This window comes from Acinonyx jubatus, chromosome B1 (genome assembly GCF_027475565.1).
Source record: "Acinonyx jubatus isolate Ajub_Pintada_27869175 chromosome B1, VMU_Ajub_asm_v1.0, whole genome shotgun sequence".
NCBI lineage: Eukaryota > Metazoa > Chordata > Mammalia > Carnivora > Felidae > Acinonyx > Acinonyx jubatus.
In genome coordinates this window covers 7,340,369-7,367,543 of record NC_069382.1, presented here as the reverse complement: position 1 = coordinate 7,367,543, position 27,175 = coordinate 7,340,369, and the positions used below count along the sequence as shown (strand labels likewise).

Sequence of the window (27,175 nt, the reverse complement as noted above, 5' to 3'; positions counted from 1 at the left end):
ACAAATAATGATTTCGTCTTGCCTCTTGAGTAAGAGACCATTAAACTGTATGCGTTATAACCTGGGAACAAAGTAGTGATGTAAGCCGTAGGGATATGAAGGCTGTTAGTTGCAAGGTCTGAGGGACCAGTTGCTGTCCTGCAATATACATGGCCCGGCATGGACCTACAGTGTACATGGCCCGGTGTGGACCTCAACCTCAAATCAGAAATGAGGCCTTGCTACTGAAATGTGGCAGGAATATGATAATGGACAAAGAACTTTCTCAAAATGGAATGTCTAACCACGATATCCCTAACTGGAGAGCAGCATTTTTGAGTAACAGAGCAGTGTTTGACGACCCCGACATTTTCATGAGGCGTCTTGAGTCTAGCCTGGTTTGCCGTAGGCTGTTTAAGGAATAATGACACCGCCACGATACTGGCCTTCTGTTTCATGAGACGATAGACATCAGTTCCATGTTATAATACAGAATTGTAATATTCTAACACACATGCTATTTTTCCTAATAGCCATATCCTAGGTGCTTTTGAAGCTTTAAAACTTGGTAAAATACCGATCGATATATATATATATATATATATATATATACACACACACACACACACACACCTGTATATATATATATATATATATACACATATATATACCGATCAATATATATATACTTATGTGTGTGTGTGTATGTGTGTGTATATGTATATGTATATGTATATGTATATGTATATGTATACATGGAGAGAGAGGGGCACAGTTGTACTTTATAAGTTGGGTACAAAACAGCTCTTAGTAAATCACTGGATTTTGTCTCACCATGTAAACTTGTCACTTAAAGAGTTCCTTTGGAAAGAAACTATTTATTTTGTAAGTATAAATGTTTCATATACCACATTTTCTTAAATTGAGATGCTTTCCTAGTAGATATTATGTGGTTAATGTTGGAGAAGGAGGAGAAGATGAGAAATGGAAAAAAAGTGAATCTCTTGTTTCTCAAATTCCCTGTAATTGGACCTAATAGGGGTGGTTAGCACATCTCTTGACCTTTTCTGTTCCCAGCTTTGACTCTGCGTGACCTGTCTTACACTTTCTGATGATAATATGGTCTATTTTTCTTGTAATTCACCAAGTCTTTCCATACATTCTATCCCTTGTCATCCTCATAACTGTCCTCTACAAAGTCGATGGCGTTAATGCTTCTTTTGCAAAGAAGGAAACCGTTGAAAACGTAGAGGAACTCACTCAAGGTTCCTGATCTAGTTAGAGGAAAGTGAAAACACGAGCCCTGGTATTTTGATGTTGCTTCTGACATCACTCATCCTGACCATTCTGTGGGATTTTGTTTCTTTGGTTCATAGTATGAAGCAAGTAGTGTCCTTGTTCCGGAACTATCTCTGCTTCTGGTTTCAGCCTCTCTTTCAGGGTCTTTGAGATAATCCCGGCCAGACACAGAATCCCTTAGTGCCCTGTGCTGCTCCCCACCATGCCCCTGCCCTCACCGTCCATGGGATATCCTAAACAGATTCAACATTGACTTTGCCACCGGGTTGGTTCGTTACCAGCCTGTAAGCCTCTTGGAGACACAGATTCGTGTCATCCTCGGAGCCCAGAAAAGTGCCTAGCATGTGGCAGGGACTCAAATAATCAAGGAAGGAAGGAACAAATGAAGGAGGCAAAAAGGAAGGTAGAAAGCAGGAGGATTCACAATCACTCAAGCCCATGGATTTTATTACCACTTTCCACACAGGCTTTTGCGTGTTCTTGTCAGGCCTCGCCCAGTGGTGTGGACCCATATGGACACTACGTATATGTTCGTGGAGAGGCTCTGGGAGTTAATTCTCAAGGAAAAATGAAGACAGAAAATCAATACTGTCCAGAATCGAAATCTATAGTAATGCCCTCCACTCCTTGTCCTTCTGAATCAGACTTACTGTCCCTTTTCCCTGGTTCCTTTTTACCTCCTGGATTGCCACTAACTGTCCTCCTTGAACAAAACAAACCCTTTCCCTTGTCTCTTTTTGACTGACTCGTACAGCGTACCTATCTTCAGGTATCTTATTCATCATCGCCTACGAACCCAGACTGCTTCCCTTCTGGTGAGGGATGCTATCTGTTTACTCTTTGATTTTTCACCTTCAGGGAATGCATTTTTATTCTTAAAATTTTTAACTTTCTGAGCCAAACTTCAAATGTTACTAAATGTTCATCCTTTGTTCATTTTAAACCGGATGCTCCTTAGGGCACCGTGAAGCGTGTGTCACAAACAGAAAACACCCGAAACGCCATACGTCAGAACTATAACTGAGAGGAGATGACTGTCTTGTCTTCTCTTGTCAAGTGTCAGAAGGTATCACGAGAAGGGGTTTGGCTGACGTAAAACTTAGATCAGTATGTGCTGCAAACAATACCTCTGGATGTTAGCTCGTCACCCTTCAGGCCTGGGCCCCAAATTCTGTCGTGTCTGTTTTAGTTACCAAAGTGGTTGGAATGATACACATAAAACATTTTTTTTTTAAATCTTGCTTTTGCCCATCACGCAAGTGGCTTCTTTGTACCGGGGCGGCTGAAGGATTGCAGGGGGCAGGGGGATTGGTTTATGTCGGTGTCAGGACAAGGAAGCACAAGGGCAAAACGGAGCAGTGGCCCTTACGGCCAGGGGTAGACACAGATTGGACAGACACACAAGGACAGACCGGCCCCTGGGACACCGGAGCTGGCCAGCCCGAGTGTATGTGAGGCTGCCCGCTCACACCAAGCTCGAGTTGAGGCCAGCACACCTGGGACTCCTGACTTTCTGCGCTTCCTGCTCTAAGCCCTGCTCCTCCAAGTACGTTCAACATGACAGACACAGACGTCAGCACGCCTCTCCCTTCAATGTCAACGTAAAACCCGCAGCCGCTGCCGACGCCTGACCCTTCCGTGAACACACGGTTCGTGGGGGTAAAACCATTTGTGGCTAGAACTATGGGGAGGAGAAGGATTATGTGTAAAATTGTTCTTACGTTAAGTCCTTGTCCGTGGCGCATATCAGATTTTCTCCCCAGCAGCTGTCGGGCTCAGACTAGAGAACACGGGTTGCCCATTTCATTCCTTGTATGGGTTTGTGGACCTGTGTAAATTTCAGGCTGGCAGTCGGCAGGGACAGAACGTTGTAACCAAGCGGGGAAAGAGAAGGAAGGACGAGGAAAGTGTCGTTTTATGAGAATCCGAGAGTAAACACCAACTCCGGTCTCCGTCCGACGCCACGGGCTGTCCGGAGCCCTTGCAATCATGAGCTCATTTAGTCCTTACAGAAACCTTACGGCGTAGGGGCCAGAGGTCGTTAGATCTGTTTTTGCCTTCCTGGTTTTGTGCTCACCGGTTTAGTGTGTCTGCCCACGATGTCGAGGGCAGATGGAAAGAACACTGGTGGGGAGCGGACAATCCTGGCTGGTTCCGGTCTTGCTTCGCTGGTAATGTGCTGGATGACCTTGAGGACAGCACCTACCCTCTCTGAACTTCGGTTTCTGTACCTGCAAAATGAAGAAGTTAGACAAAATCAGTGGGTTTTGAAGGCTTTTTTTTTTTTTAAGCCACTGACTTTTTCTCTGATGCTCCAGAAGCTCAATTTAGCCGATAGAGTGGTCGCTGTGCCGTCTGAAGGCAGAGCCCCAGGCTTTGCCCGCACGCTCCACGGTGGGTCTGCTGGCCTCACGGGGCTCCTTTGAAACCATCCGTCAATCACTGAAGTCCGTGGGATCTGAGTCCTCTCCTCGCTCTGAAACACTATGATTCTTTCATGTTATTTTGCCTGTTGGTGAATCATTTTTGACCAGAGGAGTTTTCAGCACAGAGAACCTGAGTTACCTTTTGTGAATCTATCATACCCGTGACCTCACCTGCCCTATTCCAGAACATGGAGAATGTACTCAACTGAACTGCTCAGAACTGTCATGAGTCACCACAGAACACATAATGACAATTATTTTAGAACAGTCCCTGTGGTCTTACAGACAGACATGCTTTCAATGAGTCACTTCAGGGGTCCCCCAAAGTCCCCTGAAACGTATGGTTAGAGACTTTCCTCTGCAGCCACGCTGGGGTAGTGCTCTGTCCCGTGGTCCCCTTCCTCTCCCTGGCTGGCATGCACACTTGCGGTTCGAAGAGAAAGCCCATGGGTCATCTCGGGCACTCTGTCCCGGAGAGGCGAATGGCTAACGTTTCTGCACAAACGGGAGAAGAGCCTTACTGGCCTCATGCACGGAGCAGACGCTCAGCAGATTCAGGCAGGCGGGCGAGCAGGGGGGGGCCCCGGGTCCTGCTGCTCAGAGTGACGGGAGCCAAGTGCGACCCTTTCTCTTATTGGACCGTTAGGTTTGCTGCTAGCCCCCTCCTCTACTTAAAATCCTTTTGGCTGGCCTCCTTTTGTTGATTAGTATTTTTGTCACCATAAAATAAACTACCTCAGGAAAAAGAAGAAACAGAACACATTTATAGACATTTATAAATGACTGTAAAGCAGATGGGCACCTGAGTGGTCCAGGCAATTGAGCATCGAACTCTTGATTTCTGCTCAGGTCATGCATGATCTCTGAGTCGTGGGATCGAGCCCCGCATCAGGCTCCACACTGAGCATGGAACGTGCTAAGATTCTCTCTTTCTCTTGCTCTCACAAGAAATTTTTTAATAATAAAAAAGTAAAAGATTGTTTAGTAGACACCTGTTTAACCACCATCTACATCAAGAAATAGAACATCCTAGAACATCCTAGAACCTCAGAAGGCATCCAGGTGTCCCCTTTCCATTCAGAACATCCCGTTTTATTCTGACAGGGGGTGGGTGGACAGAGGGTGACTACTTTTCCGGTGATCGTCTTCTTGTCTTTCTTTAAGGGCTTCACTGCCCTGAATATACCTCAAGTAGAGACAGTTTGGTTTAGCCTGCTTTTAAATTGTATATAAATTTGAACCATTCTCTAAATATACGTTCCTGATTTACTTTCTTCACCGAACAGCATGAGAGAAGCATTTATCTGTGTGTATCTGGAGTTCATTCATCTCCAGCGCTGTAAATTCCAAATTTGGCTTAACTAGGAATCATACGGAGATAAACATCGGGTACACGCAAGTTTGTGCAGCGCTAGGAGGAGAATCGTCAGGTCCAGCATGTATAACTTTGGCTTTTTAGTTGGTGTTGCACTGTTTTCCAGCGTGCTTTTATCTACAGTGAAACCCGCAGTGTATGAGAATTCACAGTCCCTCCCATTACTGTTAACATGTGGTATTGTCCATATTCTTAATTTTTGCCAATCTAGCGGGCACGCAGATTATGTATGGTCTAATGCAACCGTATGGCCTAATTTTCATTCCCCTAATAATGCCATTTTCATATGCTTATTGGCCATCTGTGCTTCCACTATTGTGATGTGTGTACCAAATATTTTGCCATCTATTCTATTGGGTCTTCTGCCCTGTTTTTCTTGGATTTTAGAAGTTATTTATATATTCTAACAATTAAATCAAAAATGAAAAAAACTTAAAGATACTACTTACAAATTTCTTTTGTGGCTCAGCTTCCCACTTTTTATGGTTTTTCTTTTGGTGAATAGATGTTCTTTATTTAAAAATACTCAAATTTAGGGGTGCCTGGGTGGCTCAGTTGGCTGAGCGTCTGACTTCGGCTCATGTCATAATCTCGCGGTCTGTAGGTTCAAACCCCGCGTCAGGCTCCGTGCTGACAGCTCAGAGCCTGGAGCCTGCTTTACTCTCCCTCTCTCTCTCTGCCCCTTCCCTGCTCATGTTCTGTCTCTCTCTTTCAAAAATAAACATAAAACATTAAAAAAATTTTTTAAATAATCAAATTTATAAATATTTGCCATTTCGGTTAACACTTTTTATGTAATTTACTTTAAAAATTCCTGCCATACTTCAAGATAATGAAAATATTTTTTTCTTTTAAATTTATTTATTTTTGAGAGAGTGCCCTCAGCCATATGCACACATGCATGGGGGAGGGACAGAGAGAGAGAGGAAGAGAGAATCCAAGTAGGCTCTGAACTGTCAGTGCAGAGCCTGACGTGAGCATCCATATGGGGCTCGATCCCACAAACCATGAGATCATGACCCGAGCCGAAATCAAGAGCCCGACACTTAACCGAGCCATCCAGGCGCCCCCGAAAGTATTTTTCTGTATTTTCTTCTTAAAGCTTTCCTTTCAAATTATCCATTTGCAAATGACCTTTTGAGTGGTAAGCCCCTTTTTTCCAAGTGGATAGCCAATTATATTCCTCCCAGTTAGTAGGAGGTCAGTCACACGTTCTGTCAACCATGGTCACTGCCACAGCCCTTCTGTGTAAGTAGAGTGTCTGTTCATACAAAGGTCTGTTTATGGGCTCTCTTCCTGGGTACATCTCTCCAGACCTAAACCACACTACATTGGTTTCTACCGCTTTCAAATACCTTGATACCTGGTTGGACAAGCCTTCCTCTCCCCCCGCCATTTTGTTCTGTTTTCTCAGTGGCTTTGGCCATCCTCAGTAATTTGTAATTCCAAATTTTAGAAGCAACTTCTGTGGTTCACAAAACACCTGTCGGGTTTTTTGTTGTGATTCATTTAACCTGTCAATCATTTATTACAAGGATATTCATATCTTTGCAGTACTTGCCCTTCCAATGACTAAACATGATATATTTCCCCATTCATTCAGGTTTTCTTTAATGTCTCTCAGTAAGGTTTTATTATTATCCCCTGAGGAGGTCTTACATATTTTTGTTGAATTCATTCCTGGGTATTAAATTGTTCTATGGTACTGTGAAAAGTGTCTTGTTAAATTGTTTCATTTTCCATCTCTATACTGTAGGCGTAGAGAAATACAATTAATTTTGATATATTAATTTTATACTCAGCGAACCTGCCAAACTTTCATTAATTCTAATAGGAGTCTGTAGGTGCTGTGGGGGCTTTTCAGGTAGAAAATCGTATTATTTGTGACTAATGCCAGTAGTGTTTCTTCCTTTCTAATTGTTACGCCATTCTTTCTTTTTCCTCAGTTATTCTGTGGATTAAAACCTTCAGTACAGTGTTTGACGGAGCAGTGATAATTAGTGTCTGTTTTTAAATTTTTCCATTCAGAGGGAATGTTTTCAACATTTTGCCATTAAGTATAATGTTTCCTGAAGGTTTTTGTTTCTTTGGTTTTGTAGACAACCTTTACCATTTTTAAGGAAGTACCTTATTATTTCTGTTACGTTAGCTGAGTGTTGTTCTGTCTTTATTAACCCAGCAGTTTCTAACTGTGCATACATCTGGGCATCCTGTTTACTTAAGGAGCACTTACTTCTGCAAATGCATTTTTTTTTTTTTTAGCATTCCTCATATCCTCAATGATGGAGTTCACATTTTCGCCTAATTATCAGTACACGGGGCCCAGACTCACCTCGTAAGTGACACGCTGGCATGTGTTGCCCACACTGGCATTCTGTGGTTGTGTCTGGGGCAGTCATACTGGTTTAAACTATTTGATCTTTCAAAGCGTCCATTCCTTACTTCCTGGACCCATGGAATGCACCTGCCTGCTAGATGGTCTGGAGAATTATTCTTTTTTAAGATGAGTTTTTTTCAACTTTTAAAAATCTTGTCTCAGAAAAACCTGATTTAGCAGTATCATTCTTCCTTTCTCCTATTACATCCTGGCCCATCAACTGTCTTCAAAGTGTCCATAAAAGGTTTAAATAACCATTATTATTTTTTTTTCCTTTTTCAAGTTTTCATTTAAATCCAAGTTAGTTAACACACCGTGTAATATTAGTTTCAGGTATAGAATTGAGTGATTCATCACTCACATCCAACACTAAGTGCTCGTCACAAGTGCCCTCCTTATTAAATCTATGCCAAGGTCAACTTTGGGATCTTTCTGTGTTTTATTATGTTTGCATAGTTTTCTGTTAATATGCCTTATTGCTTCCAGGTAATGAACTGTGGAGTAATTAAGGTGATCTGGAAACTCCTGACAAGCCAGGTTCAGAGGACAAACTATAAGGAGGGTGGTGGCTGAAGCGAGGCATGGGTCATTTTCCCTGAAGTGACTGTTCAGTTTGGCTGTTTTCACTGGGTAGCAAGAGAAGGTTGAGGTGTATTAAAGAGCTAGCCAGTTTTCGGGAAAGACTTTTTCTCTGCACTGGATATGAGGTCTTGTTTCTAAAGAGAGGTTCTAGGTATGAGTCATATATAGTAATGTAGAGTGATAATTGGCAGATAATGATTAGCAATGTATGTATTTTGTGCTACAGATGTAAGTAGCTATGGATGTACATGTGGTTTACAGCTGGTACCCCCGGGGAACAAGGGAATTTGTGCTTTGGGGTATGAGACATGTGTCCCTCCAAACTTGTACTTGAAATATGTCACTTCTGCAGACAAGATTAGGTCTATAATTTTATTGCAGCTTTCTTTAGTGTTGGAGTTGGAATAAAATAATAGGCCCAGAGTTAAAAAAAAATACAGTATATAACTTTCAGAGGAGAATAGTTCGGGAAAATGGAATTATAAAATCAATCAAACCAAAATAACTAAAGAAAGAGAACAAAGGAACATAGAAAAGGTGGGGAAAAGACAAAGTACAGAACTAACATGGGAAAAATAAATCTAACTATAAGTAACTAAATGGATCAGTAATTTAAATAATGATTTTAAATGAATAAGTTGAGTTCTCTTGTTTAAAGATAACCATTTTCAGATTTTTTAGGTAATAGCCAGCAATATATATTTTTTAATGACTCGTCTAAAAAATAAGGATTCAGAAAAGTTGAATAGACCCAAGAGAAATATTACCTGCAAGTGTATCACCATATTAATGCGGGATAAGACTTACAGGCAGGGGCACCTGGGTGGCTCAGTCGGTTAAGCGTCTGACTCTTAATTGCGGCTCAGGTCATGATCTCACAGGATCTTCGTGGGATTGAGCCCCACATCAGGCTCCACACCGATAGGCTGGGATTCTCTCTCTCCGTCTCTCTACCCCTCCCCTACTTGCATGCTCTCTGTATCTTCCCTCCCCCACTCTTTCTCTCCCTCTCTCTCTCTCTCAAAACTAAACTTTTAAACAAAAAAAAACTTCCTCCAAAACACATCCAAGAGCAGAGGATATAACCTGGGATGTCTACCAAGCATTATAGGTAGAAATATTTCTAGTAGGTGAACCATGACAGCAGAGAAAGCCAAGGACAAGTCCCCAGCTCCTTTCATGGAGTTAGTAACCATTACGTCTAGTGGCTTTGTACCATGTCAACTTAGTTATGCCAAAACTGCTTCCCAGGATTCCCTTTCTAGTGTTGGTCTGGGTTGGGATTGGGCAGAGGAGAACTTTGTAGAACATCGGATGGCAGAGTAGAGGAGCTGCCGCTTTTACAGTCCACGTTTGTGCCACCCTGCTTGTACATGTCACTGGCCATCTGGCAATGTCAGATCTACAGCTAGTTCAGCTCCCTCCAGGTTGTCCACTTGGGTTCCGGAGTCCCAGGCCAGCTGTGTGTGCGTTCTGGGGTGAAAGGCACCAGTTCTCCAGGGATGTCTACCCCAGAGACAGACAAACTCTGTTCCAGGTTTTCCTCAAGGCTTCAAGTACACCTTTGCTCTCCCCAACTTCACATTCGGCTCTTGTTACCACGGTCAGCCAGACGGCCTATGGTAACTTCAAGCCCAGCACACCTGCAAAGACAGCAGCCTCACCGAGATTCTTAACCTGCAACTACAGAGGCAGGTTAACGAACTGCTACAAAAAATTCCTCATTCTAGAACATTCCGAGTGATCAGAGTTTAATGGATACGTTACTCAAACTTGAAAAAGTCAGTAAAGGAAAGGCAAATTAGAGGAAGTCAATCTTACTCATGAACATAGCTGCAAACATCTTAAATAAATATCAGCAAACCAAATCTAGCGTGAAGCATCAGCTTTCTAAGAAATTTTTATGATAAGGGTGCCTGTTTTAAATAACATCCTGGCCCATAGATTGAGCGGAAAGATAACACCCTGTTACGAGATACAACCTTGCTTTGGCAGAAGTACACAATCAAACCTGCAAAAATCACCCTGGGATTATTCTGAAGCAAACCCAGACATATCACTTAATCAGTAGAGATTGGACGATGCCAGAATGGATGTAGAGAGAACAGTTAGTATCTGTTACAGTACAGGAATATCCAGTAGTGTGGTCTAAGCCTTTGACCCAAGGATGATGGTATTGGAGATGAATGAATATGGACATAATCAAAGGAAACTGGGGAAGAAATTTGGCATGGTGAAGTAATGGATCAGCTTATGCATGTGAATGCCCTGGGCTAATGGCAATTAACTTTATCAAGGGATTTTCAGTGTAGACACTAAAGTGCATTATTGCACATCTAGGAATTGTCATTCATTTCTTTGTCCGTTAAACGGGCACTTACCTAGGGAAAAGAGGAAGTAAAATTCAACTGAACAAAGCTGTACTCAGGGACTGTCCAAATCATCCAGCTTCGTCACCCCTGGTAAAACCTTCCAGAACCTAAGGACTGTTGATAAGGATATTTGAGAGGCTTCTATGTTTCCAGAATAATGCTGCTTGCAATTACAGTAAAACCTTGGTTTGCGGGCATAATTCGTTCCAGAAACATGCTTGTAATTCAAATATCAAATATTCAAATATCAAAGTGAATTTCAAGGACCATTGGCTCAGCTGTGATCATGTGACATTGGGCGTCACGTACTACTCGTATTGCAAGACATCGCTTGTTTATCAAGTTAAAATTTATTAGAAATGTTTGCTCATCTTGTGGAACACGTGCAGAGCAAGTTACTTGCAATCCAAGGTTTTACTGTACTTCAAAATTTGTGGCTTCTTTCCTTCTCTTTTAAAAATTTTCTCATTTCTAATATTTTAAGTATTTTCTCATTTTTTTGTAATTTTTATGTGAAAATGGCTGATCAGTTATATATCAACCAGCATTTCTTTCTTTGTGACCATTAGACTCACCTCTGACACAGGACAGACATTTTTTGAGTCCGCAGCTGTTCTAGTCTGCATTTTTTGTTGCTTAATTTTTATTAGCTGATTTTCTTTGGTTGGTTGTTTTATTTTGTTTTGCTTACAAAGTACCAAAGTTATATCCATTAGACCAAGAACTGTTTTGTATACACCATAGACACTGAGCAACTAGTCAACCGTGAATATTTGTGGCGTTTACTAGTAAGTGAATGCTGGAGCATTGTGAGTTTTTAATTTGCTTTTTAACTTTACTACTAAATGGAAAGGCAAGATTTGATGAAAAAGGCATGAATGATGCATTTATATGTACAATTCTACATTAGCCAGGATGATACCATAAAAACTAACATTATTTAAGGGCTAACTGTATACCAGGCATGGTTCTGATTTATATATTAATTCATTTAATTCTTACAGAAATCCTGTGAGGTAGGACTGTTATCCCATTTTCCAGATGAGGAAATTGAGGCACAAAGAAATGAGGTAACTTTCTCAAGGTAACACGTTTATCGTTTGCCCCCTCTGGGGTATGGACCCAGATTTGGTCATTTGAGGGCAGTATTGAGGCCCCTAACTACTACTCTGTGTTGGAATGAATAGCTCTATTAGAAAGTGGATCTCCTGAGATCTGTTAAGCCAAGTGTAGATACGTTGCTGATGTATGTGGAGATGGGAAACAATAGTTACATCAGTGGGAGTTTTAAATACTTTAGTTCTGTTTATTATGGCTGAAAAACAAAATTAGAAGTGTATATACCTTCTTGCACAAATATGTTCAACAGAAGTCTGGAGAAATGTTGAATCCTGTTTTCAAAGACAGAATTCATGTCTTTGGCTAGATTCTCTGTATTTTTTTCCTTTCTCAATGACATCTTCTACTGTAATGTCATTTCTTCTTTATTGGGAATCACTACCGCTTACTATTTAGTTAACTTCAGTGAAAACTGTATGCAAATCAGATATTTTGTGGACACTTCTTGAAGTTAAGGGGCATCACTGCAACCTAGAGATGGGAACTTCCAAGATTGTCATGACTCTAGGAGTCCCTGATTCCTGGACATACAGAGGTTTCTTAGACAGTGAGTGAGGTTCATGTAATTCTGAAATGCTATCTAGAGTTTAAGGTTCAAGCGGTTGGCGACTGTCTTTTCATCTTTGTGTACCCAGGATACAGCATCTAGTAGACACCTAGGAGATACTGAGCGAATGAATGAATGAATGAATGAATGACATTTTATCAACTTACTCCTTCATTATGCAACTAGAAATTAATATACTTCAGTAGTTTGAGTTTATGCTAGCCTTTCATGGTTTAAAATCTTAGGGATTTTGAATTTAAATTGTTATTTTACTTTTTTCTCTCCACATATAGGGATTACTTGTGCCTTTAAGAAAATCATGTACATCTTTTGGTACAGTGAAAAATATCCCAAATCCAGGGACATCTTTTATTTTAGAATGTTGAAAATGATATTTTAAATATTTTGAGAAGATTTTACCTCTCAGTACTAATAAACATTTGAGTATGGTAGAAATCACCCGTAAGTGACAGCTAACAGAGAATTACTCTTCACTGTTAAGTTTCCTGGACGTTGGGGACAGGTACATTTTCCTCAATAGAAGCCCCTTCCATTTTGTTTCAGGATCTACAATAAAATGTTTTGCGCAAGGGTATAATTTAACCGGATTTTATATTTACGCTTATACTTAAAAAAATCATACCAAAACAAGTTGGTAATATTGAAAACACCTCCTTCCATAATATTGATTCTCAAAGTCTTGCACACCCAGGCTGATAAAGTATCCACTGTGGTTAGGCACTGTGTTATACGTGTGGCTGTGTCACCGTCCTAACCGTATATTCTCTAATTGCGATTTTTCAGACCCCTGGGGCCTTACCTAACCACTCAGTTGCAACTAAGAGAGAAGCTGTCCTGGACCACAAGATGTCACTCTAGGTCTCCCAGCAACCTTTAGAGGAGCAGCGAATGACCCTTGGACAAAGGTTAACTGTTAGATAACAATCACTCTGCTTTTCCCCAGGACACTCATGTCAGGTTTGCCCAGAGACCTCAACTGCCCTCACTCCCCATCACTAGGCCAACAGAGTTAGGTACTCATGTTTCAGTAAAACAGAAGAGAAAACAAAATGGAGCGACAAGAGGGGGGCTCAGAGACGATGTTTCTGAGACACATGTACGTGTGGCCTGGCAAAGACACCCCTGGCAAAACAGCCTCCCAGAACTGAACGATGCCCTGTTCCTGATGAGACTTTGCAAGGGTGGAAATTTGGCAGTAACAGGTACAAGGGAATCTAACGTATCTGTGTGATGATTTAAGAGGAAGACATTTTCTTGTACTTCACAAGCCATTGGTACTTTAGAGAAGACAAACATTTTCTTTTCAGGGATGGGAACCTGGACGTTTTTAAAAAGACGTTTAGCAAGCAGAGAGATCAGACTTCTGTCCTAAGAGAAAGGATGGAAACACGATCAATTGAGGTATTATTCTAGGAGGCAGTTTGTGAACTGAGCTGTTCTTCGAAAAATAAAGATTTCCAACATGTATTTGATGATATATCAGCATGACTGCGTTTTGTATGATTATGATACTGTAGTTCTGATTGCCAAGAGTCTTCATCTTTTAGAGGTGTGGACTGAAGTATTTATGGATCAAGTGGTATAATGAGGTTTGCTTCAAAGTGATGCTAGGAGTGGGGCAGGATGGGCGACAGAAGGAACAAGACTAATTGTGAGTTGCTAACTGTTGAATCGGCTGGTGGAGAGCGTCCGGGTTGAAAATAGTCCGTAGTCGTAAGTGGGGGAAACTGCCACCTGGATCCGAGCGGGCGTCTGTTCTTCCTGACCTGTTTCCCAAGATTCAGGTGGTAGCCCAGCACTGCCTTTTGGAACCAGTGAGGTCCTGCAGTTTGTGACTGGCTGTGCGAGCCAAAAAAAGTTTCCATTTGTGTCCCAAATAGAGTTTTAAAACTGTCAGAAGTTGATCCCACTATCTCGTTTTTCAGAATTTCTTGAAAAAGTTTATTCACTCCCAACGGTGTCTTGGATGATTGTATATAGTTCTAGCATAATCCCTCTTAGATTTCAACTTCTCATTTTGAAATTTCTAAGGTACTCAGATTGCTCTCTGGTAGAAGTGCCTTTAGCTTTTTGATGATTTCCAGTGCTCTTTGAAATTTTTCCAATCTTCACAGCACTTTTTCACTGAGGATTGGCAACCAGCCCAAACATAGGTCCCCGACTTTTCAGACACATCAGCGTTGGTTAAAATGGGAATAGAGTGGCCCTGTTTCGTTTCCTTTATCCTTCCTAAAAGATGTAGAATTTTACGTTAGCCTTTGTGGGGAGTAGTAGCATGTCATCTCTGATCCCTAGTGAACTCACATGCTTTTTCTGAGGCATAGTAATGCAGAATCTGGTATCTTACTTGGAATGTAATTTTTATTATTTCCAGCAGCGTTGTATCGAATACTAGTTTACTTTAAAACTTCTGCCCAGTGATATCCTGCTGCCTATCCAGTCCACTTTTACATGGACACAAGGAAAGATGCTAGATTCTTCTACATATCCAGATATTTCACAGTGCGCTCATGTTTGTATAATGACAGACATCCAGCATTCAAGTGATTTGGACCGAAACACATTCACTTCACTGTGCATTTTTTAAATGAAATCATACAGTTGAGCTACTCCATAGATTTAGCATTTTGTTCCTCATTTTTTCCACTAAATTAATTGTCACAACATTTTCCTTCCATTTCCTGCAGTCATTTCTCTTTTTTTTCTTTTTTTTTTTAATTTTTTTTTTAACGTTTATTTATTTTTGAGACAGAGAGAGACAGAGCATGAACAGGGGAGGGGCAGAGAGAGAGGGAGACACAGAATCTGAAACAGGCTCCAGGCTCTGAGCTGTCAGCACAGAGCCCGACATGGGGCTCAAACTCACGGACCGTGAGATCCTGACCTGAGCCGAAGTCGGACGCTTAACCGACCAAGCCACCCAGGCGCCCCTCCTGCAGTCATTTCTTAAAATTACTTTCGCTTTGGATGCACTGAAAATTTGTGAAAGAAGTGATTATTATTCCCTTAGTCCATTTGATTATATGTGTGAATTATTATATGTATTCTGCAGCCCAGCACACATCTGAGTTAACAACGTGTGTAGTTATGATGCGATCCGATGGCTTGTTTTCTCCCCACGGCACTGGAAATTTATTACCCCCCACGGACTACAGAAAGCCTTCTTGAAGTACTGAGGCATTCTTGTGAATGCCATTATTCAAATCACTCTTTAACTTTTTTTGTTTGCTTTGAACGCCCACTGTTCAAGAGGTACAGTGCTAGGTCTATGAAATAACAGAGGTATGCACTCTGATCACACAACCCAGAGGGGACAGCCATGGAAATGATGACAATATCTGGTGTCCAAAATTTTTCAAGAACAAAAATTATCCCAACTCTCACAATAAAGCCTCCTATATTTATCTTGCAACAATAAAAGTACAAAGCCAAAAAGTCAAAAGCGTAAAACTGAATTTTTTTTTAAACACAAAATTAGTATTTATTCTTACCGTGCGGCTTGTATAGATCAGCACACTCCCCTGTGGCCACCACCTGGGGACAAAGAACCTACAGTTAGTGACAACTGGACATGGAGAGAGAACGGACTGAATAAGCCCCTTCATCAACCACCCTTCAGCCTTCTCAGACCCCTAGGAATGTGCCCCCCATACAGACTGCCTCAGCTGAGTTGGCCCTGAGCTCATTTTCCTGGGAAGGTGTGGCCTCCTTTGTGGTAATGTAATATGCGTCCAGCTCATATACCCTTGCCCTTTGTATGTCAGTCATAGAATCCCAATCAAAGAATGGGATCAAAGAATGTTAGAGCCAGAAGACGGTCATCTTATCCAAGTTCTTCATTTTACAGAAGAAGTATCATTAAGCTGCTTGCCTCAGATCACATAGTTCGTAGGATTAAAGCTTAATTCAAGATAAGGGAAAGATATTGTTTATTAGTGATGACTTGGAGGTAAATACTGGCAAGGTAATCTGGCAGCAACTATTAACAGGGTAGCGCACGGGAAATAATTTTACGCATGAAATGTTTTTGTTCTTACCCATCTTGTTATGTAAAGGCAATACCCCAATAATTTTTTTTCTGTATATGCCAACAGAAGGTGGAGTCTAAAAAATAGTGATAAAAAAGTAAAGGCAGGTAACAGACTCTATGACCGTTTTTCATCAAGACAGATCTCAATATATTAATACTGTGTAACATGACCGCCAGCTCAGTTAATCCCTGGAGACCAACCATGGTTCAGTCGCTGCTCTTGACTCAGTCATGGACAGCGTACCCTGTTCTAACTTACATGCCAGCAAAAAATACGAGGCACAGGTGTGGTTTTTCCTCTCTGCTCTGCTCTGCCTTTTAGGGTGAAAGATCTGTTGTACTTAAATTGACCGCTGACGCCTTTTGGCCTAGAAATGACCTCCAAAAAAATCACAATAGTGAGCTGTGCCTATATAAATAATAACAGGACTGTGATTTTGTAGGAAAGCCAATTCTAAAGTTAGATTCTTACGAAACGAACATGAGCTACGTACCAGCTGACCCTAATGCACAAACACTGTTTACTCCCGAGGATGAAGAAGAAAGGCTAACCACTCACTGATCACAACAGAGCTTTCTGGCTCTACCGTTCTGTCTGTAGCTGTTTTCAAGGGACAATTTTACATGGGATTGACTTGTCAATAATTCAAATAGGCTTTCATATTTTAAACGTAGAATTCATTTCTGTTCTGTTTCCCAGTAGGAAATGCAGTTTTACACATTTTTCCTTTCTGTATCGTGCAAATAGTTAAATACTTCCGGCTGCTGCTGAGTCTCCACTTTAAAAATAGAAAATGCTACTGCGTTTCTGGCCCATCCCCCACCTGCTCCTTACTAACCCCCCTCCAAGTGTTTCTGAATAGAGCTCAGTATCCAGGCCATTCTCCAGTTAGCACACAGGAATCTTTGTGAAAGTCTCAAGGGAAGGAAAAAGTAGTTAGAAATCCAGTTGCTGGTATTTCTTCTGGCTAGAGCAATTACACTTATGATACCTGGTTGTCGCAGACAGAAACGTCTACGACACGATGCCCGCAGATATTGCTGTTGAAAGGGACTGCGTACAGCAGATCCTCACGAAAAGAAGGCTAGCGAGTGTAGAAGAACGTTCTACTAAACGAAAAGCTAGCTGGGCTATTCTGACCAGTCAAGGTTAGTATAGCGGCCATTGCAAATCCGTTGGTATCCTGCAGTAAACTATGTTGACCTGTTTTTCGCAAATACTAACTTTAAGCTGTGGGTGCTTTCCAGAACGCGGGTTCTGAAATGTAAATGTATGGCATGGCAGAGGACCGCACTGTTTTCACTTTTTAGTGTATGGAGAATGCATCTGTGGACCCATTTCTATGACTGTAGATTAAACACAACGGTAAACTCTTAGCCTCTGGGTTGTTTACCTCTCTGTTTCCGCAGGTGCTTCCAAGTTGGTATGGAAACAAAGAAAGATGCTGTTAAGCAGGAAAAGACTGTTCACAAGCCATCAAAGATGAACATTTTGAATCACTTAAATTGGACCAGAACGTAGGAGGGTGATGCACGCAAGAAAATGAATAGAATGGGTGACTTAGAATACGCTGACACAAAGTTATTAATTTTAGGAATAAAAAAATGTGAAACGTATAAAGGAGAATGAGCACAGTACCAGAGGGGAGCTTTGTGAGGAAATTAGTTTTAAAAAGAATACTCTAAATGTAAATTTTAGTGGAACACCAGTATGGTCAATAATACACCTAACTGTTGGGAATGCAGACTCGAAGGTGACCCTTGTTCCAGGAAACCTCTATTTCCAAAAACGCTGCAAGACTTGCATTTACTGTGTAACAGATGAAATCTGAGAATATTACTGATAAAGTATTACAAATTTTAAAAATCTAAAAGAATACTTTTAAATAGGATGAAATACTATCACTTCTTTAAAAGACTGAGAAAACTCCCTAATGCTTCCTCCCCAGCACAATTGCCTTTCAGTTACTTTTTTAACTGTACAATTATCAATAAAAATTAAGGATAGATTAGCATGAATAGAAAGTAGTTGACTACAAAGACGACAGTAGTCAGCAAGTGTTTATTGAGCGATTACTGTGTGCTAGGCATTGTGTTAGAGGTTGGAAAGCAGTAATAAATAGTCTTATCATTTGCACGGTCCTTAGACCCAGGAGGAATTTAGGCAATTATTGTAGAATAAAGAGCATTTTGTTCCTTCTTCAGTGAAGACTAAATTACCTAAATATGCACTTGGCCACAGGTACGAGCAGCATACAAGAGTTCGGCAAGGTGGCTAAAAACAAACAAAAAATATTAATTCAACTGGATGAGTCTCACACATTTTCACTTAAGACAGACTCCAGAGAAAGTTGAAAATAAGCTGTAAAATTATATTTTAAAATCTAATTTCATGTAGAGAAAATAGAGTTTTACACAATTTTCCTTGACATAGTTTAAATATATTAAAAATAAAAAGGAAATGTCCTATGCTTCAATAAAAAAAAAAAAGTCTTGGCAAACTTTCATTAGATTTAGCTTTAAATGTTTCCAGCACTGTTAATGAGAATGTAAACAGGCCCATTTTGCTGAAGATAATTTGATGACATATATCAGAATCTTAAGAATTTACTCTAAGCAGATAATTAGACACATTCACAAAAATAAGAAATAATATTAATTCCTCAAAACTAAAGGCCACCTAAACATTCAGTAGGAGATTAACTAAATAAATAATGGTATACCTATACAATGACATATGCATTATAGCCATTTAAAATGTTGTAGAATTATATCTATAAATGAAAACAAAAGGTTAAAAATAATCCGAGCAGTATGGTTGCATCTTGATTAAAAAGTATGCATTTAGAAAAACATTAGGAAGTATATACAACAAAAGGTTTGGTTATATTTGGAAAGCAGCATTGTGATTTTTGGTTTTTGATTACAATGTATTTTGATTTTGATTGACAATGTATTTATTGTCTTATTTAATGTCCCACTTTTATAATTGAATAAGAGAGTACAGCTATTGTTGCTACTACTGCAAATATACATATTATTATATGAGAATGTAGACAACAATTCCACGGTTCTTTTTCATTTTTAGAAGGTAACACTTCTTAGTGTGTTTAATAAGTTTGTTTTGTAGTATTTATTATGGATCCATTATGGATTAACAGCCTACTAAGTATACTGTATGCTCTGTGGTTGAAGAGAAAATATTATATGATAAAGTTTCACTGAACATTCAAAAGGACTGAGTTTGCTTCCTGGATTGATCAGGTACTGATTTTAACTGGAAGCAAAGCATTTAATCACTGTCTCAGTCTTCTTGGGCTGCCGTAACAAAATACCACAGGCTGGTGGCTTAAACAACAGAAATTAAGTTTCTCATAGTTCTGGAGGCTTAGAGTCTAAGCTCAAAGTGCCCACATAATCAGGTCTTGGTGAGAACTGTCTTCCTAGCTTATACTTGGCCACCTTCTCACCATATGCTCACATGGACTTTTCTTGGTGCATGTTTGTGGAGAGAAAGATCTCTCTCTTTTTATAAGTCCACCAACCCTATCAGATTAGGGCCCCATCCTCATGACCTTGCCTCCCCTTAATTACTTCCTAAAAGCTCTATCTCCAAATATAGTCAGCCACATTGGGTGTTAGGGCTTCAGTGTAGGAATTTGGTGGCAGACAAAATAATCCTGTCTTAGTCCACTTGTGCTGCTATAAAAAAAAATACCAGAGACTAAGTAGCTTATAATAGAATTTATTTCTCACAGCTCTGGAGTCTGGAAGTCCAAGATCAAGGTGCCTGCACAGTCATGTTACATGAGGACCCTCTTCCTGGTTCATTGCTGGCACCTTCTCACTGTGTCCTCCTGTGGTAGAAGGGCTCGGATGTCTCTGGAGCCATTTTTATAAGGGTACTAGTCCCCAATTCATGAGGGTTCCACCCTTATGGCTTAAATATTTCTCAAAGGCCCCACCTCCAAATACCATCACATTGGGCATCAGGATTTCAACATACGAATTTTAGGAGGACACGATTCAGTCCATAGCACTGAATCTCAGTACAATGGAAATAAGAGTCAGAGTTCTATTAAAGACACACTGAGGTTCAAACGCTTCTCACACAGGCCCATTTAACCCTTATAACAACTGGAAAATGCAGATACCGCTGTCCCCATTTTATAGATGAGGAAACCAATTTAGCAACTTAAACTCACCGACTTGCAGTAGCAAATACATGATGGTCAGATGTCCAATGTAGATACACCTTCCGTCCACAGCCCGGTTTGAAGCCCCCTCCACATCTCCACCTGACCTGTCAGGGTTCTTAGGAAGATCAACATGACTGTGTCTGAGGAAGCAGGAAGAGCCCACGGTGGAGCAGTGGCGAGGGAGACTGAGAAAATGCAAACGTGCAGAGTCGGTGCTGGGAACACAGGATGGCCACACCACTCACGCTCACTCTCAAGGAGCTGAGGTCTGTGGAAGAAAGAGGGCTTACACTCCTGCTGGAGCACTCCGAGGGTTTTCTGGACGAGAAAACTGTGGAGCCAGGCTCTGTGAGGAGGTCAGGGAGAAACCAGTCTAGTTTGGCGAGATAGAACCTTACTCTGAAAATTGGCATGGTCAAAAGACCACAGCCTGCTTTAACTTCCCCATTAAACCTAGCCTCAAGCTCCCATCCCTCAGGCTGAATGGGAACTTTATCTTTTCCTTCCCTTCCCTTTCCCTTCCCTTCCCTTCCCTTCCCTTCCCTTCCCTTCCCTTCCCTTTCCCTTCCCTTTCCCTTCCCTTTCCCTTCCCTTCCCTTTCCCTTCCCTTCCCATTCCCTTCCCTTCCCTTTCCTTCCTTCTTTCCTTTCCTTTCCTTTCCTTTCCTTTCCTTTCCTTTCCTTTCCTTTCCTTTCCTTTCCTTTCTTTCCTTTCCTTTCCATGTTTACTTATTTTTGAGAGAGAGAGACAGAATACGAGTTGGGGGGGGGGGTGTGGGGGAGAGACAGACAGGATCCAAAGCAGGCTCCAGTCTCTGAGCTGTGAGCACAGAGCCTGACGCGGGGCTCAAACCCACGAACTGTGAGATCATGACCTGAGTCGAGGTCGGATGCTTAATCGACTGAGCCCCCCAGGCACCCCAAGAACTTTATCATTTTAATAATGTCCCCGCCCATCCTTTTCTTTGGCTTTGTGCCGAGGTGGGAGCTGAATGCCAGTGCACTAGGGAGGTGCACTTGGCCTCCAGTCCCCAGGCTTCCTGCTGATGAGCCTGCTGGCCGAGCCATTAATCCCTTGAAACAAGTTCAGCAAATCTTAAAGCTTAAGATGTAAAGCATGCAACTTTGTCCTGAAGGTGGGGACACAAGGGCGAGGGCCCCTCTCTTCCTCTGCCTGTCACCTCTCAGGGGTGTGGCCAAGGCCTGGACACTGGCATCTGGTGCCTCAGGACCAGCATTAAAAACCATCTCTGTGGCTCTCTGCCTCTCCTTCCCTCCATTCCTTTGCCTCTCCCCTCTCACACCTCCCTCCTGCCTCTCTATCCTCCTTTCTCTTGGCTATCTTCTTCTCCCTCTACCCACCCTCTACCCTCTTCCCCCACCCAGTGTCTAACTCTCCACATAAGGGAAGCTACCACTTCTGCTTTTTGGACTTCTTAAGCCCCAAGGATCAGAGCAGGCAGACCAGCAAAGCAGACAGACAGCCACAAAAGAAGGAAAATTGAGCTGGGGGAGATGATCCAAAAAAAGAAAAAATTGGGGGAACGCACAAGAGTCCAGTTTAACATAAGCATGGGGCATGTGAAGGCAAGTAACAGAAGATAAAAACAGAAAGTCTAATCCACATGGCAGATAATCTTTTATTCTAGGATGGGCATGTGAGTGGCGAGCCATTCAAGGTTTTGAGCCTGAGAGCAACACGGTCCTAAAGGTGTTTTCGGGCTCACAACAGCCACTCGCTATTGTGTAGCCCGACCATGTGTGCCCAGCATGGGGTGTGACTGCCATGGAAACGGGGGCCTTTTCTAATTTTCCTCAAGGCACCTTGTGGGCTGGCTGGAACTCTAGGTGCTTTTGGAAGTTTAATTCAATGACAGTATTAAGGATGGTGGGAGAGAGATGGGCATCAGGAAGACCATCCAAACTGAATTCAAAAGGAAGTGGGCCATACTTAATTCATCTTTGTGTATCTCTGGCATCTAGAAGGGTGAAAATTGCTTAGAAGAGCACCATAAACGTTTAATAAATGAACAAATAGTGGGTGAATGTGAAGGGCAAGATTATTGCTTAAGGAAATACTCTTAGGACTCATTGATGGGGGGGTGGGGAGTGGCTTGGGGCAATGGAAGAACCAATGAATTTAGGAGTCAGGGCCCCCAGGCTCTAGAGCATCATGTGATTTTGAACATTTATTCATCAACGAACATTATTAATGGGCTAAGTATTGGGGGGGCATGGCAATGAATAAAATACATCAAGTCCTGCTTTCCAAGATCTTATATACTAGCAGCAATTATAAGAAGAAAAATAAAGCAGGGTAGAGAGACAGAATGAAGAACAGGACAGGGAGGACTTCTTCTTAGAAGATGGCCAAGGAAGGGCTCTCTGAGAAGGTGACGTGCCAGGGCAGAACAGAGGTCACAAAGAAAGCCATGTGCAAATTTCACAAAGAGGCACGGCAGGCAGAGTGAACAGAAGTCCATGAGGTGTGCTTGAGGGGAAACAGTGAGGCCAGTGTGGCCGATGGAAGGGGTCGGAGGTAGAACCTGAGATCAGAGAGGAGCCTGGGGACACTGGTGGCTCACAACGACGACATCAGATGTTACTTTGGGCAAGAAAGGAAGCCACTGGATTCTCCGTGACTTAAGAAGAATCATTTTGGCTCCTGTGGTTACAACAGACTATTGGAAGGTCACAAGTAGAAGCACACGGACCAGTCAGCAGGCTTTTGCGGCACATCAGGTGAGGGAAATCGTGGCCGGTAGTGGAGCAGCAGCAGTGAGGGTGATAACAGCCAAAGTCTGGATTACACTGGAAGGCGAGAGGCGGGAGACTTACTGGTATCTGCCTGTGGGATGTCAGGAATAGAAACGAAGGATTACACGGAAGCTTCTGGCCTCACAGCACCTGGATGAGTGGCATTGTCAGGAAGTGGATAGGAGATCTAGGAGGAGTCTGGCACGAGTTCAGTTTTCCATGTGAAGTGGAATTGCCCACTTAAATACCCAAGTGGAGAAGTTGGAAGAGCCAGCTGGAAATTTAAGTCTGGAATTTAGAGGCGAGAGCTGGTCTGGAGATGCAAATTTGGGCTCATCAACACGTGAATAATATTTATACTGATGGGACTAGAAGAGATTCCCCCTAAAAGCGAGTGTAGGCAGATGCTAGGGGTCCGCTTGGGTTGAAGAAAATTCACAAAAAAAGAAGTACTAAGCCAATAGTAACTAACTCCCTCCTTGCAGAGGAGCATATGAAACAGTGATCATGTATGAAGTTTCCTTGAAAATGGTTGTGCTTACGTTTCAGACCATATTATTAGGGCCAGGTGATGGGGGGACGGTATTGTTTAAAACCATACAGAAGCAAAAAAAAATAACTGATTTTGAGAGAAAGGTGACAAGTTTAGTTTTAGAAATGTATCGAGATGATTGACCTAGGTGAACATCCAGGAGGAAATTTCAGAATTGGCACAAAAATTTTTGGGAAGCCCAGGGAAGAGACTTGGGAGATAATTGTCCCTAAATTTTGACCATTCTCTATCTATTTATAGCCCCCTACAGATATCTAAGTAAGAGGAGCTAAAGCTTCATAACCTTAAGTAAGTTAAGTTGTTCTACCCTCCTGTTTAAAACAGGTTGCAAAAAGCTCATGGGGCGGATATTTGGAAATAATTGTTGAAAAGGGAATTTGGATTGTTTTTGACAGATTTCAAATGTGTTTGCTACTATGCTAAGTAGTTCACAGTGACTCCAACCCTGTGATGTATAGAGATTTATCCTTCCCATTATGGTTGAGAAAACTGACGTTCAAGAGGTTAATTACTACCAAGTTCACAAGTAGGATCTGTGCCAGAATTTGAACTCAGATCCACCTGAAGATGTCCAGCGTGCTCTGCCCACAGCCCCAGTGACCAGTGACAAGTAATTGGAACGACTAGATAGTCTTCTCCAAGAGCAGCACTGTTACCTGAGCAAGGCCTTACAGTCTCTTTCTCTCTTGATTTTGGATATTCGTGGGTATCATAGTGAAATCTCTGCCTTCACTTTGTTAGAAATCCAGTCTTTTTTTTTTTAATGTTACTTATTTTTTGAGAGAGAGACAGAGCATGAGGGGCAGTGGAGGGGCAGAGAGAGAGGCAGACACAGAATCTGAAGCAGTCCCCAGGCTCTGAGCTGTCAGCACAGAGTCCGACGCGGGGCTCGAACCCACAAACCACGAGATCATGACCTGAGCTGAAGTCAGATGCTTAACAGACTGATCCACCCAGGCGCCCCAAGTCTTTTTTTTTTTTTTTTTTTTTTTTAATTTGAGCTCAACCCCAGCACTTTTTTCATTTACCTGTTGTCTTTTTCTGTTCGGGACCAGACACTGTCTTCTTAGGAGATAATGACGGGATCCTAGACTGTGAACAAGAAACCAATTAGAGTAAGTTGCATACCCATGCAATTCACCACTTAGACCTAAAGTTTCCAAGGCACAGCTGTGGCTGGTGGTTTTCAGATCTGGACGAGATTTTTCTGAGGAAACTTTCAGAGAGGCAACAGTGATGGAAAAAGAGGACAGTCTCAAGCTTGGGAAGGACTGGTTTTAACAGCGTAATGCTTCCCTCCTTGTCAGGCGTGTTCTCATGGGTTTATGTAGCTCTATTTATGTGGTTAAACAGAAAAGTACACCATCAAGGTCAGTAAATGCATGGTGATTTTTTAATTATTTTGTAAACCCATGAGGAGGGATGGGCCAGATGTTGAGCCTGAAGCTTATCTGCATTTTGGGATCTTCTTTAAACACAATAATACAAAATTACAGAGTCTTAGAAAGTGTCTGTGCAATGGAGGGGTCCTGAACTTAAGTTTGCACTGGCTTCATGGTAAATCCACTGCCATTTTGAAGAAGATAGTTGATTTAATGCTTTATACCAAAGGGAGTTGTAAAATGCATTAACATTTGGTACCGATTCATATAGGAAGATGTCATTGCTTCCCATCTGTCCTTATAATTTCCTGTTTAAGTGTCCTGACTTTCCTATTTTGAGACCAACTGAGCAAAGTGGGAGTGACCCAAACACAGAGAGCCCTCTGCACCACTGCCAGTGCGAGGTTAGCTCTGGAATGAGGCTACGTCCTACTTCCGCACGTGGGACTAAGGAGAGCCAGGCACAGACTCTTTAAGAAGCAGATTGGTGTCATCATCGCTATGGGTAGAGCTCTCATTGTAATGCTTGGAGTTTATTGCAAGGCACATACTGTAAAGAAAAAATTAGGTAGGATAAGCAATTTGTCAAAGAGGAATGATCGGTAAGAAAAGGCAGTTTTGAAAAATAAATCCGATTTTAAAAGCCGTTTCGTTTTGGGTGGTGAAAGGTCATGTTACAAGGAGCTTAGAGGTCCTTAAGATGGCCGAACAGAGCTAGCAAACGACAAGCGAGTTTTGTTTTGTTTTTATGTTGATAAAAGAAAGATATGAGTCGGATTTACCTCAACAGTGGCTGGCTTGAAGTGCCGTGGGGAGATGGCGATTTAGGTACGGTATACACTCTTACCAAACCGTATTTATCTAAGAAAGAGAATGTTTTTGCTCTAGCTATGCGATGTTTACAGAACAGGGTAGGCTCTCTCCCTGTAAATTATATACCAGATGTCTGGGGACTGGTGGTGTTTCTAAATATAGTCAAGTTACCTCCGTGTGGCACAGCGCGGCCTTCACAGAAGGCACCCGATCAGCCTGGCGAAAGTTACAGGCGTTTTGTAAAACTAATTTTCACACTAATTCATCCTAAAGAGTTAAAGTGGACACTTAAAAAAATCTTAGCTACCCAGTTAAAGTCTGACAAGATTGTAAAGTTCCTGAACTGTTGTATATGAAGCTGTGTGTAATTTTGCTTGGTTTTGAGAGAAAATGTGTCAACCGTTCTAATATAAAGCATGTCCATGTTGAAAGGGACGATATTTTATATGCAACACAGCTGAATGGAAATTTGCAGTTGCCGAATTTCAGATTGTGAGGGCAGGAAATACAGAGGGGTGGAGGCTTAGGTCAAAACAGGAACCGGAATTTGATCTCGTACCTGTGATTCTCACACGTTATGGATTCATTTCAGAGATTCCTCTCCAGCATTACCGGGAATGAGGTGGGGTTGCTTGGAGTTAAGCAAGCAGAGTTCAAACAAACAAGGTGCCTCGAGTCCCATGCACGTGCTATAGGTCACTCCTTCGGTAGATGGACATACCTACACTTCAAAAAAACGTAGCATGAGGTGTTGTTTGTTGGCTTAAATACATTTATAAATCATTCAGTTGCTTTAGTTTATTAAACTGATAGCACTGAAAATTATTTTAATGCTCTTGTTTATGGTTCGAGTTTCTCTAGTTTTGGAAAACAATTATTTTTCCCTAAAATTCCTACTAGAAGCCCCCCTATTTACCAGTTTGTTTAGCAAAGACCACCAGGTTATTACTTATAGAGCAGGCTCTGTACTTGCTCATTCCCAGTCCCCCTCTCAACCCTGTCTGACTGTTGCTGGTGCTTGTCCCATTTTTGGTGGAAACCGAATCTTGGAAAAGTTAGATGACTTCATGGAAGCCACTGTCCTAAACTGGGATGCGAATCGTGGCCCGCCTGGCCCCTCCGTCTCTTTCCTCCTGAGCTTCTGTGCTCTAGCTTTATCTGTGTCTCGTTTAATTCTCCTGCTCCCCGCCCCTCCTCCAACCTTCCACCCACTCCCCCATCCCCAACCCAGTTCTTGTAGGAATAATGGCAGACAGCAGGGGGCCCATGCTTGATCTCTGCCTGATGGGCCAAGAGATTCCTCATCCAGCATATTTCCAGTGGTTTTGTAACTGACCTCCCACCA

General features: G+C 41.9%; 1 protein-coding gene and 1 long non-coding RNA gene across 8 annotated transcripts in view; one reads left to right on the top strand and one right to left on the bottom strand.

Moving 5' to 3' along the window:
- Positions 1–27,175, top strand: part of ASB5 (ankyrin repeat and SOCS box containing 5) — a 55,930-nt gene that overhangs the window by 11,876 nt on the left and 16,879 nt on the right. Inside the window, exon 1 of one of the 5 annotated variants that reach the window (XM_015074195.3) lies at positions 9,572–13,299. The exons of 2 other annotated variants lie outside the window; for them this stretch is intronic. In XM_015074195.3, the coding sequence (XP_014929681.1) occupies positions 13,263–13,299 (37 nt within the window). In that variant the 5' untranslated portion in view covers positions 9,572–13,262. Of the gene's footprint in view, positions 1–9,571; positions 13,300–15,584; positions 17,277–25,693; positions 25,846–27,175 lie in introns of those variants that run through there. 2 more of the 5 variants (XM_015074194.3, XM_027077048.2) reach the window with 2 other exon arrangements.
- Positions 704–26,977, bottom strand: LOC113604618 (uncharacterized). 3 transcript variants are annotated; one of them, XR_008295802.1, is made up of 6 exons: positions 26,390–26,977; positions 24,664–24,727; positions 23,164–23,232; positions 20,333–20,594; positions 15,589–15,631; positions 704–3,509 (listed from the first exon to the last, which is right to left on the bottom strand). It is a non-coding gene; the product is annotated as an uncharacterized LOC113604618 (long non-coding RNA). The 3 variants fall into 3 exon arrangements; XR_008295801.1 differs by lacking the exons at positions 704–3,509; positions 15,589–15,631 and adding an exon at positions 18,974–19,984 and having other exon boundaries at positions 20,333–20,511; positions 26,390–26,974; XR_003426584.2 differs by lacking the exons at positions 704–3,509; positions 15,589–15,631 and adding an exon at positions 18,974–19,984 and having other exon boundaries at positions 26,390–26,973.